The 13,074-nt window shown below is 30.4% G+C and overlaps 1 protein-coding gene across 1 annotated transcript; it reads right to left on the reverse strand.

Moving 5' to 3' along the window:
- Positions 1-1,055: 1,055 nt before the first annotated feature.
- On the reverse strand, positions 1,056-2,883 carry LOC108347166 (WRKY transcription factor 22). The gene is made up of 3 exons (XM_017586320.2): positions 2,322-2,883; positions 2,052-2,162; positions 1,056-1,744 (listed from the first exon to the last, which is right to left on the reverse strand). Exons 1-3 carry the CDS (start codon positions 2,837-2,839, stop codon positions 1,294-1,296), a joined length of 1,080 nt encoding a protein of 359 aa, XP_017441809.1. The 5' UTR covers positions 2,840-2,883; the 3' UTR covers positions 1,056-1,293.
- Between the last annotated feature and the right edge of the window lie 10,191 nt (positions 2,884-13,074).

A 13,074-nucleotide genomic window follows, 5' to 3' on the forward strand; every position in this document is an offset into this window, starting at 1 on the left:
AAACACAGAAAAATATAATTAAATCACTAGCTTCCCTTACCTTGAATAAACGAGACACTTCCTAAGCTTCCACAACTTTAACTAACCAGTAACCACTTCTAAAGCAACCTACTACAATTTTGATCGGTGAAAAGGGACCAACCAGAGGATTAAAACAGAAACAGGTTCAGAAAAAGATAGATGAAGAACACATGCAAGTTGAACAGTGCTTGCATGTATCAGAAATTACAGAAACTTAAAAAGAACGAATGAGTTTACTTACCCACTTCCCACAACAACTAGATTGATGGAAAAGAACTTCTTGCCACCAAGGAAGAACTCACACAGCCTAGATGATTATCAGAAGAAGGATAAAAGGAGGATTTTTAGAGAGAAAAAGGAGGATTGTAAAGAGAAGGAAGAGAAAACTCATAATTCTAGAAAGAAGAGGTGCATGAAAAAGTGGCTCAACGTTTGAAAATTTTGCTTATATACTACCGTAAAAAACCAATCGGCCAACCAGATGTACACACCTGTCTTCCACTTTCTGAATTTTCTAAACCTTCATACTACACCTGGATTCCACTAAAAGCTGAATTTAATGGTTCTGACACATATATATATATATATATATATATATATATATATATATATATATAATTATTAGATTTTGGATCAAATGAGGTCTAGAACATATATAACTACATTCTGATAACACGATTCTTTTATACATTCTAATAATCTAACGAAATTATACGTATATTTTAAACAACTAAAGGATTTTATAAAGTTGCATTAATCTATATTTAGCAAATATCATTCTTCATTCATAAAATCTAATAATAAAGTTTTTTTATATACTAAAAATAATGATACTTTAAAAACCGCGTAAAGAATAGTTTTATATTTCCCATAAGGTTTTTGTGGTTGAGCATACCTCAGTAGGAATAACTACCCAGCAATTATGGACCTTTTATATAATAGTCACACAATACTCATCATTGGGAGGAAAAGTCAATGCAAAAGTGCTACCATATTTATCATAACCAATTACCAACTTAATCAAATTACTTGGACACAAAAATAAAAAAGCTATGGAAACAAATTGATTTCAAATTAAGAGAGGTATGGCTAAGAATCACCAACTTTAACAAATTTTAGGAATGCCTAATCTACACTTTCACTATATACTTTGGAAGAACTTTTCTCCCTTTCACAAAGCAATTGTTAGTTAAGATTCCTCCAAAATGCACCAACCTGTTCCTCTACCCCTCAAAGAAAAAAGTTGCTATTCTCTACAATGAAAAGAGTGACTCAGCTACCACCAGCGGCAGTGGTAGCATTATTGGCCAGTGACCACCGATAAATGCTACTAGTAGCTGTAAAGGGGTCAATGGCAGACCCTGTCAGTTCCTCTAACCCTTCAAAGAAATCATCTGATACCACTGTTTCTGTTGAGTCAAATTCATTTGCTTCTTCATCATCTTTCATCAGATCTTCCAACTCCTCTTCTATGCACTCTGACTTTGTACTGTGTTGTGCCACCTCTGATGAGGTCGCTGGAGAAACAGGTTTTGTGGTGGTTGTGTCTCCACCAGTCTGAGGTTTGTAGCGAGTGGAGCCAGCAAGGGAGCTTTTATGAGTAGGAGCAGGGTGGTCGTGTTCACCAGTGTATGTCACTATGAACATTGTTGGGTCCGATTTGTTCCTCTCCACCTGTTTTCTGGCTAAACATCCTTTTGAGCTGCTACATCGGTAATATCCCCTGTAAATCACACAACAAACAATGTCTCGTTGGTTCTTTTAAGTTCATAACTTTAACCCCTTTTGGCTTTCTTTTAAAAAAAAAAGGCAAAATCTAACAACAAAGACTTGGTAAAGTGTAACAAGTCAAAGTCTGGCTTCTTAAAAATTGTACACACAAGTTTCCATTCATATCTATGAGATAAAGAAAATATAATTGTATTTGTGAGTTTTGTTTGAGTTTAAAACTTTTTCTTATTTTAGACTAAGAATTAACTACTCCATTAAACTTTTATTGTTAAAAAAGACGAAATTTTTTTAAGGTAAACCTTGGATATGGTGACCCTTTGATGGGTTTCTGTCCATATTTCCTCCATGCCCATATGTCTGAGGAGAGATTCTCAGCTGCCACATCACAAACCTTCTTAACCTGATTCTTCCTGTGGTTTAAAAAAAAAAAACATGCATTTCAGACAAAGTCATGAATGAACCACAAAGACATGGTTTTTAAGAGTTAAATAAATTCAAAATCTTTCTGGATTGGAGAATCTAATTCCCATTCCATGAATTATAAAAAGGAAGAAAATAGGCATATTAACCTTCTTTTCTGTTTTGGGGTGGAGGCAGAACCTGGTTGAGGAGGCTGCTTCTGTTCTTGCTGGCTACAAGGTGATTTGGACACTGATGAATAAGAAAAGGAAGAAAGAGGAGAAGAAGGTTGGAAGGTGTGAGGCTGTGGTTTGATGAAGAAAGGCTTGCAAAGCTCGTGAAGCTCTTCAATGGAAGGCCTTGTTCCATAGGGGTTCTCCAAAGGAGACACAACTTGACCTCCTTGTACAGCAGGGTTGTAAACAGAGAAGAAGCTGCGGGGAGTAGAAGGTGGGACAGAAGCCCCAAAACCAGATGAGGTGGTGGATACGGTTGTGGCGGCGGCGGCGGCGGCGGAGGAAGTAGTGGTGCAGCTTCTGACTACGGCGTGGAGATCCCAATCTGGTTCCATAACAGTAAAGACAAGGTCTGAAAAAGTCTGGTACTGAGAGAGGACAAAGAAAAAAAAAAGGCGCTGACTTTTGTTTGAGGGAGAAAAAGATAAGATGCCATAAGTAGGAAAAGACATGTATATATAGATAGTAAGAGAAAGTGGACATTGAACAAAAGTCTACTCACAAACAAATAAGTCCTTATCTCTTTCCAAATTTAAAAAACATCATGTTAGTGTTTTTCTTTAATTTAGGACTTTATATAAGAAAAAACATATTAATGTAAATATTTATTGTAACAAAGAAGAAGTGAGTTAATACATACAATTGATTGTTAGAAGATTATTAATTAACATCATTTAAAAAAATATTACAGTCAAACAAAATAACTGGTAACTATATATTTCAAAGAGAGATAATAGATGAGGAATTTGGTATCTATGTCCAAGTATGATGGTTCTCAAGTGCTTTCTGATTTGTGTTTCTTTTTTTCTCTTCTTCTTTTGTTATATTATTGTTTTATTATGGAACCAGTTTTTGATTTACTTGGGTTGACATTTTAAAATGTCAAAGGTAGTGGTGAGACTTTTAGGTTTGGATTATGGCAAAGAATCACAGTTCCGCACGCATCTCTTCTCTTTGGGACTGTGACTGAAAGTAATTCATATGCAGACAAATAATTAAATATGAATGCTGTTGCCAGCTCACACAGGACAAAATTGTAGTAAAAACTTCTTGAGATGAAAGTGAAAAAACACATAGAATGAAAGGAAGAGAAACAAAAATCATACTATTGAAGGGAAGGATTTTAATTAAAAATTATTCAAAATGTATTTTTTTTTACACATGACTAATTTTTTAATCGTTTTAAGAATACTAATTAACATTTATCTTATTTCAGACAAAAGACAAGAAAATAATTTTTATAAATAATTATTTAAAAAATTAATTATATATAATATAACATTATACAGGTATTTTTTATACAAATATAAAATTAAAAAAAAATTATCTAGTCTATTTTCTATGCAAAATAAGGATTGATAATTAGTTCAATTGTGAAGACTATAGTCGTGAAGTTTTTTTCTCAAGTTTAAATATTCTCCAAAAATAACTAGTATGAGAACTTTTTTTTTATTATAGTGAGTTTATGTGCAGAGTTTATCGAGTACTATTAAGAATAATTTTGAAGAGTATGCTGAAAATTTGTGTTGTCTGTTACAGAGCTAACTTAGCTAGAGAATAAAAAAAATTTGACAGTAAAAATTTGTTTGACTAAAATTTGAGGTTTAATATGTGTATATTTGGTTATATATTTAATGAATGAGAAATCTTCAATACATTATTTAGATTACCGGATTTCGAAAATATAAATATCAAATAATTCAATAAATCATACTAAAATAAGTATTAATAAATTTTATATTATTTTATGAAAAGAAATTTAAAATATAACTTAATCTCACAAATTAATTTATCAAAAATATGAAAAATAAAAGGAATATCAGTAAAATCCAGCTGTGGGATAAATCCACAAATCTCATATAACAAATTTTGTATTAAAAAATAAATCTCAACTCTAACTCCACTCCAGAAATATGATTTTTAAAATAAAACTTACACTTACATAAAACATATAATACAAGATGATATGATAAGCTTGACTCAACAAATCTGACTAGTACTAGAATAGACAATAATATATCATATGAGAAAATAAATTTTGATATCGTATAAAATAAATTTAAGTATATGTGACCTCCAAAGTTGTAATGAACAAAATGACTTAATAAAAAGAAATATACACCACATTGCATTTTTTTTTTTTCTTCCCTTACCATGTTATTAGAAATCTTCAAACTAAACTTTCACCAACATTATAAGAAATTATACAAAAGTTTATTGTAAAGTGAATCTCTTATACCATTAAATAACCTACGCAGATTGTTCAGTGTTGGTACACAGTGTTGAGAGTAAAATAGTTATATAGTGTTAATTAAAAATTAATAATAACAGTTTTATTTATAAATCAATAAATTTACTACATAGTGGATTTTGTTGTTAAACAATATTATATTTCCATTGAATAACCTATTTTGTATAGTGTAATAGCTAAAATGATTTATCAATATTTGATCCAGTTTTTAGAAGTCTCTTTCTTTATTAACTTTATGTTGTTAATCATTAAGTAAACAGCAGTTAAATTTTCATCAAAGTATTTTGCTAAAAATATATGATTTTATACACAAAATATCAAATTGTGTATAAATTAAATTATTTTTTGTAAAAGTAATAGAGTTTGTCTGATTTATCTTCTCTATTATGTAATAAAAAGTCAAAATAAGCTATTTGTGGGTGTGCAGTAGTTAATGATATCCAATCAATAGATATTTATAAATAATGTGTTTACCCTGTTTCTAATATCTAATTAAATGTGTTTTATCATATAATACTTAACTGACATCTAACCAACTTGTGCACTTTTGTGCTGTATTGATTTTTAAACAAAGAAAACAAATAAAAATTATAAACTTCTATTTCGAATTAAAGATTTTCATATTATTATTAACAACAAATTATTATATACAATGATAAATTGTAATAAAATAATATTGTCAATAATTTTTACATTTATTGTGGGTAAAAATAAACCAGAAAAACAATCTTAAACTTATATATTATATTTATCATTTGTAAATATTCATTTAAAAATACCAAACACACTTCTTATATAAATAACATAAGTTACTTAGTTCTTGTACCTAAGCATTTAACTACATCCTATCCTGTTAGAGATAAAAAAAAATATTGATTTCAAATTTTAGAAGAAAAACAATTTAGAAAATATAGCTGAGATATAAATTTACCTGTATTTAGTTTAAATTATATTTGATTTTAATTAATTTTCTCCTCTAAGTTCATATATTTCTTTTATCACACTTTATTTTAAATATTAAGAGGTATATTTCAATATTAAGTTTTAACAAATATGATAATGCCTTGAATTACTTAATAATATATTGGCTATGATATGTATTTTAATTAAATATTAAGACATATGTTATAACACTAGTTTTCAACAAATATATTATTATCTTTAAATACTTAATATAGAGTATTCATAAAATTTTAAATATATTAAATATCTTTAAAACTATGCTATTTTTCTTTCTCTAAAATTTAAAATATATATTTTTTTTGCTAGTAATAAGGATAGATAAAAAAAGATATGTGATAAAGATTTTAACATATGAATCCTTTAATTAAAAATAATTTTAATTGGTTAAAGATATAATTAATATTATGTTAAGATATATTATGAAAACTTTTATTTACAATTATAAAAATGACCTATTAAATATGTTTAGATTTGTAAATAAACTTGTAAGACATATTTCATATTTTAAGAATTTTGTAGAAATATAAAGTATAGTTTTCCACAATACATCTGTTAGAGGTCAGAAAGAGAGAATATGAATACTTTTAATGGATAGAATTGTCTCGGGAGAAAATTTACCGTTAAGGCGTAAAAATTTACCAAAGGAACGAGTTTGGTTCATAGTCCAACACTCCTAGGTTAAAATTTGTTCGAACTTTTCAAAAGGAATATTTATGTTTGTCGTGTTTATTGAGAACGGTTGGTCATTAATTTTTCTTGAAAGGCTAAAGAAAAATCGGTGTTTTTATCTCGGGAAGAATTCTAGGTCATTCAATTTCCTCGAGTGGCTAAAAAAAATAATGGCGTGTTTAATTTCGTGTCCGTTGAGGAATTGTCAGCCATTCACTTTCATTCGGTTCTGTATGACTACTGAGACGTGGCGTTTCCATATTTATTTTCTCAGTTTTAATGTCAGTCAATAATTTGATATGCATTCAGTATTTGAAATAAGGTCAAAGTCAATAATAAAATGCTGTAATCTTAATTAACTATAAGGAATTATTACTACTCATAAAAAATTGTGATTATCAAATTTTATACATTACTCTTATTAAATTAGATGGACAAAATTAACTTTAATTTAAATTTTTAATATAAAAATTCAACTAAATAATGACTTGCATTTGTATATGATACTGTACTATGCATTTAGAGTCAAGTAATAATTAATATGAATATAAGTACAATTATTTAAGAAATTATTTTACAATTTAGTTGTATTTTATTTACATTATATGGTAAGCATATTTGTAACTGAAGTTTTGAATTTTATAGTTAATTGAATATAAAGAAAAAAGTTAAATAATCAATAAAATTTTGAAAAAAATTCCATTATTAATCTTATTAAAAAACCATAGTATAACATCAATAAGATCTGAGTCTAACCCCATACGAGATTGACATTATTTTCTACTCAAAATCATAAAGCAATGAGTTAATGAGACTTTACTTTTATTTAGTGTTTTATTTTCTTATTTATATCCAATGTGGGACATAAACTCACTTGGAATTCTTTCTATTATTCGTAGGAGTAAATAGAATTTCATGTGTGTTTTGGAGTTGCTTTAAGCTTTGCACAACGGTTTGATCATCTGTCAAGTAAAGGAAGCTAGTTGTCTTGTTTAAAGTTTCTAGCTTTGATAGTTTGGAATGCATATTTAGTTTGTATGAGATTTATTGAAACTCTGATATTGGTGGTTAAACTTGTTGATGTTATGTTGATTGAAATGGTTGCATGTGGATTGTAATTGTTTGAATTGATGTTGAATTGAAGGAATAAGAATCTGGCCATTTGAGGAAATTGGTATGCAAATCTGACATTGAAATATCTTTTAAACTAAACACTAAGTCAAGAATACTAATTTAGTCGTCTAAACAGATCCTTGTTTCTCTAAAATCATTGAATGGAGTGTATAGGTTTCTGATGTGGAGTTGAGCGATGTTGGTGTAACACTCAGTGGGAATTTTGCGAAAGCTTTGGTGCTGCGCAGTGGTAAGGTACTACTAAGTGTAAGTTTTCACTAACCATTTTAATTCTTATTCACTAAGCATTGTTAGTTGCAAAACCAACGACAAGTGCACCAGTCGCAACGTAGCAAGCGATAAATATCATTCTCTTCCAAGGTATTATGCAACATATGACAACTCTTCCTTTCATAACTCAATAACACATTAAAGTACACAAAAATATAAGAAACTCTTTTTAGTATTTTCATTAAACAGTTAGTCTGCAAGGAAATGTAAATAGATTATTTAAAATTTGTTAAAACTAAAGTTCATCCATTTCATTCTCATGCATTCACAAACATCTCAATTCCATACTCAAGTCAAAATCAACTCAAAATTATACTCAAATCCTATCTCTAGTGACTTTAAGCCTATGATGACTCATCAAGTTCCAATTTCGTGAATCCTCAACAAGCAACCATGCATTATATTCAAGAGCTTTAAGATTACTAATGAGTCATGTTATATCCCTAGATACAAGCTTCATTAGGTGTTTAATTTCAATTATAGGTTCAAGTCATATTTCTCAATACATCAAGAACCACAAATCAAGCCATGGGTGATCAAGTCACAACAAGCATTAAGCATAGAAATCAAATATTAACTTTGAAATGTAAAAGCATATGCATTAACATCACAAAATATAAAAGATTTAGTTTATTACAACTAATCTCAACAAATAAGAAAATTCCTCAATGGTAGAGAACTTAGGGTTTTACAAATTGAAAAGATAAGGAAGAAATTAAAACCATAGAGAAATTCACGCCCTTTCCCAAGGTCCTTTTTCCTCCATGCTCTATTTTGCTTCCCCTTCACATCTCCATCTCAAATTTGTGACCAATCTTCCTTCTCAACCCAAAAGGGGAAAAATCACCATTGATGAAGATTAAAGGTCTAAGGAGGAGTGGGAGAGCTTCCCAGTACCCTAAACAACCTCTAAAGGACTTTCTTAGTCACTCTAGGTGAATAATGAAGTATGGGTGGGAGAGAATCTCTGAAATCTCATGAAAAACATGTTTAAATAACCCATTTTGGTAAGTCAGTGTTGTCACCGCTAACCGCTAATTCTGTTGAAAAAACCAGTGTTCAACAATCACTATTCACCGCTCAATGTTGGAGCTCTCGCAAAACTGGCGCTCAACGATTAATATTCATCGCTCATTGACGTGAGTTGTACCAGTGAATAGTAAATAATGAACAGTGTCCTCCCAAAATAATTTCATTTTCTCATTATGTTCATAGTATTTGTTAAAAAGTGGACTTTAAGCATAAGTCGACCCCACAAAACCGACTTGTAAGGTGAGGTTTGCACCCACTTATATATTTTAAATTGGCCTTATCTTTAGTTGGTATGGGACTTCCATTACACCCCCTCACACCGAGGCACGTATATCATCTTGAGCGTGAGACTAGACATTTATGGGTGGTCTGATACTGGCTCGATAGCGGATGGAACAACATGCCTAACAAACAACAAATATCGCTATGATAGACTTTAACCATAGCTCTGGTATCATGTTAATAAGTGGACTTTAAGCCTAACTCAACCCCACAAAACCGGTTTTGCGGGGTTGAGTTAGGCTTAAAGTCCACCTCTTGACTTGTTATTTAGAGCTTAAGATTCTTTCACTAGTATAAAAATAGCGTACAACGTCGAATATTTTGAGCCTTTCACGTCAAATTCGAGAACGACGTCATATTAGGATACGTTAAATTGACGTCGAATTTTGTCAATATACGACGTTAATTTAACGTCGAATTTTGTCAATATACGACGTTAATCAATTTTTTTTTTAATTAATTGTAATCCTTTTTTACAACTCTACGAAACCTGAAAAACAGAACTATAAACGGTAATATAGAATCAACAACAAATAACAATTTCAAACAACAAACAAGTTCAATCAAACAACAACAAACAAACAAGTTCAACCAAACAACAACAAACAAATTCAAAAAAAAAGAACAAACAAGTTCAACAAATAAGTTCTTCAAAGCAAAAACGAAAACTAACCTTCAAAAGGTGGGTTCATCGGAATAAAGTGTTCCCACCAGTGAGAGAGAAAGCAAAATGTGTCTATGAAAGACAAGAACACGAAAATAATCGGTGAAAACAAATGAAAATCATACCTAAAGTAGTTAATTAACATGCATTTGTATCAAATGAAAGAAAGATTATGATGGCCGTCAAACCCGTTTGAGAAAAGTTTGAGCAGAGCAAAAGGTTTCGCGCGCGAAGATAAAGTGAATGAATTTTCAATTTCCCGCTAAAATTTTTAATGAATTCACTAGCCTTTTGACGTCTAACGCTGAGACATTTGATGTTTTGTATCCTTTTACGTCGAATTATAATTGTAAACGACATTTAATAATTGCATTTATTTACAAAATTGTCACCAATCATTTTTAACATTGACTATTTAGTGGTTACACGTTGAACGAATGATGTTATAAGCTGCTTTTCCACTAGTGTTTTGAGAAAACAATTCTTATTGTCTTTACCACTACACTCGTCTCTACCGACAATAGTGCCATCTACTACTGTCGGAGGTGCCATCATCTACCGTTGTCACTACTGGAGTTCTAGTTTTGACCGACAATCACATGGTTTTCATCGTCTCGGCCAGGCGACAACCATGCCATTAACGACGCCTTCATCGGAGCTCCTATGTGCTCTCAGCGCCTTTTAAAGTTGTGGATTTGCTCCTTTTTCCGTCATGCATAGTGGCATGTCTCACAGCGATTTAGATCGTCGACGTCGCCCTTTTTCCTCTTTCAGGTTCATCATGTGTTGTCACACGTCTCATCTACTACAGGCAGTTATTCAGAGCATCGAGGTTGTTCTTTTTCCTTTTCTTTAGGTGCCTTGATTGGAGAATATTGGATTTTTTAAGATTTCTCTCTCCTATTCATCCATTGCTTCTTCCACTGCTATCTCTTCTGACCTCTCTTTTGTCACCATTGCATTTGATCCATCCATATATGTTTTTCCCCATGGAAAAGATGGTTTTTGTTAGTTTATTTATAGTCATGGTGGCTCTCCAACAATTACCTCTTTATCCACTGGTGGCATTCCTCAACGACGATTTGCAAGAAGAGATTTACATGGAGCAACCTCCTAGATTTGTTGCTTAGAGGGAATATTCTGGGTTGGTATTTCTTCTTCTATGTCGTCTTCTATGTCGTCTTACAAATATTTAGCAATTTGGTGTCACTCGAGTGCAGAAACATATATTTTCACTAAGACTTGATGAATTATATTAGTAACAAGCTTGGTACATATGAATGTACTAGTTTGGGGGGGATGTTAGATATATTATCTTTATTTTATATTTATCTTTTATCTTTAGTTAGTTTGTTATTATTTCTTATTTTTATTTTGGGTTTAACCCATATTTCTTCTATTATAAATAGAGGACCCTATGTGTATATTCAACACAAGTTAGGCTTAAAGTTCACTTCTTAAAATGGTAACATAGCTATGATTAGAGCTTATCCTAGAGATATTTGTTGTTTGTTAGACATGTTATTTCACTCGTTATTGGGCCGCCATACCTATTCATGTCTATTCTCATGCTTGAGATGATGTTTATACCTCGGTGTGAGGGGATGTGTTGGAAGTCTCACGTTTACTAGAGATAAGACCAATTTATAATATATAAGTGGGTGCAAACCCCACCTTATAAGTCGATTTTGTGGGGTTAAGTTAAGCATAAAATCCACTTCTTAAAAGTATCAAACACGACTCTTGTGGCACCGAGCGTGGGTATTCACCTAAAATTCATCTTTTGTTGTCCAATCATGCTTCCTTGAGTTCCAACTTGTTTTCCTCCACCATAATTGCTTTCTATTTCCTTATTCATACACTAAAAGAGATATTAGAGGTAAAACAAGCATATACTAAGTTAAACACAAAAAAACATGAAAACACACTAAACTTGAAGACAAGACGAGGTAAACTCTATGAAGGAGTTGATTTATTCATCAAAACATACACATAAAAACACGTAAAATGAACTATTATCAAGCGTTAGACTAGAGTCATTGAATGAGCCAAATTGCGAGAAGAATGACATTAAGCACCATTCTTTCCACTGAGTTCCAGTTCATGTTTCATGCTTTTTGGTTTAATTTCTTTGGTTGTTTGATATTGATATGTATCATACTTGATGTTGTTGGTGAGTATAATGAGTGTGTATGTGTGTGTGAGTGACATTTTTTTATATGTTGATGTGTGGTTTGGATATTGTGAGAATTTCAAGGAGAAATTATATGTCTTGGTGATTGTTAGTGTATGCTTGACATATATGGAGATTCTGAAGGTAGGTATTTTGATATATATCAATCATTCAATTCATATAAAGATGAATGAGGAGGGGGAGGGGAGAATGACAAGAGGTTTTTACTTTGGAATTTTGGTCTTAAGCATGAAAAGCCCTGTGTTTATGACTCTGGAGAGTATAATTACTACGGGTGCACACATATATTGAATACATATGTCAAAGCATTTATCCATATAATTGAGTATATAGTCAACATATTATATGTTTATATGAGTTATAGAATGTTAAATATTGAACTAATACATGATATGTTAAAGTGTTCATGGAGTTCTCTTTTGAACACTAGCTTATCTTATTGTCTTTTTTGTTGTTTTTGGTGTTTTATTTGTTTCTTTTGTGATAATCACCTTATTGGTGTGAGCAAATGAGAGATAGGTGTTGGAGCATCTCTGGTAGAGGATAGTGATGCAACATAAAGTCTTCTTAGTTGTACAATGATTATATTTAGCTCTTTTAGATATATTTATTATTATGGTTTTTTTTAAATAACTAATATTATATATATAAGTTGATACGTATGTTTTATTTTATCAATTTTATAATGCCTAGTTTTATTGGTGGAATATTACATAATGTGTTTAAATAAAGATAAATAAAAACAAATAAATATATAAAAACTTGAAAATCAAAGAATAAACAAAAAAAACATTTAAAATACACACGTGATAGAGATTAGTAGTTCCTTTAGATATCAATTATCTAAATTTTGGATTTTTAGTTTTTATCCTTTCAAATAAATTGATGTTTGATATTTAACATTTGATACCAAAATCCATCGACTATTTCTCATTACATAAAATTTATTAAAATATAAAAAAATAAAAAAGCAAAACATGATTTTTTAGTTTTTATCTTTTACATCAGTCATACAATAAATTTTACCAAATTAGCTAAAAATTTAAATGCAATTTAAAACTTTTTTCAAAATTCAAATTGAATTACACTTATCTAATTAATAAGAAATTAACTATTTTAACAAGAAAATCTTCATCAATCATTGAAAGATTTTTATGAAGAAATTACTAAATTCATTTGTGTTTCCTATGAAATGTTGAAGTATGATAGGAACGAGTTTCACTATTTC

This window comes from Vigna angularis, chromosome 9, assembly GCF_016808095.1.
Source record: "Vigna angularis cultivar LongXiaoDou No.4 chromosome 9, ASM1680809v1, whole genome shotgun sequence".
Lineage (NCBI taxonomy): Eukaryota > Viridiplantae > Streptophyta > Magnoliopsida > Fabales > Fabaceae > Vigna > Vigna angularis.

Coding starts and splice junctions, on each gene's coding strand:
- LOC108347166 (XM_017586320.2), bottom strand. CDS start 2,839: ATGTCTTTTCCTACTTATGGCATCTTATCTTTTTCTCCCTCAAACAAA. Junction 2,163..2,321: donor ACCCCAAAACAGAAAAGAAG/GTTAATATGCCT, acceptor TTTAAACCACAG/GAAGAATCAGGTTAAGAAGG. Junction 1,745..2,051: donor AAAGGGTCACCATATCCAAG/GTTTACCTTAAA, acceptor TGTGATTTACAG/GGGATATTACCGATGTAGCA.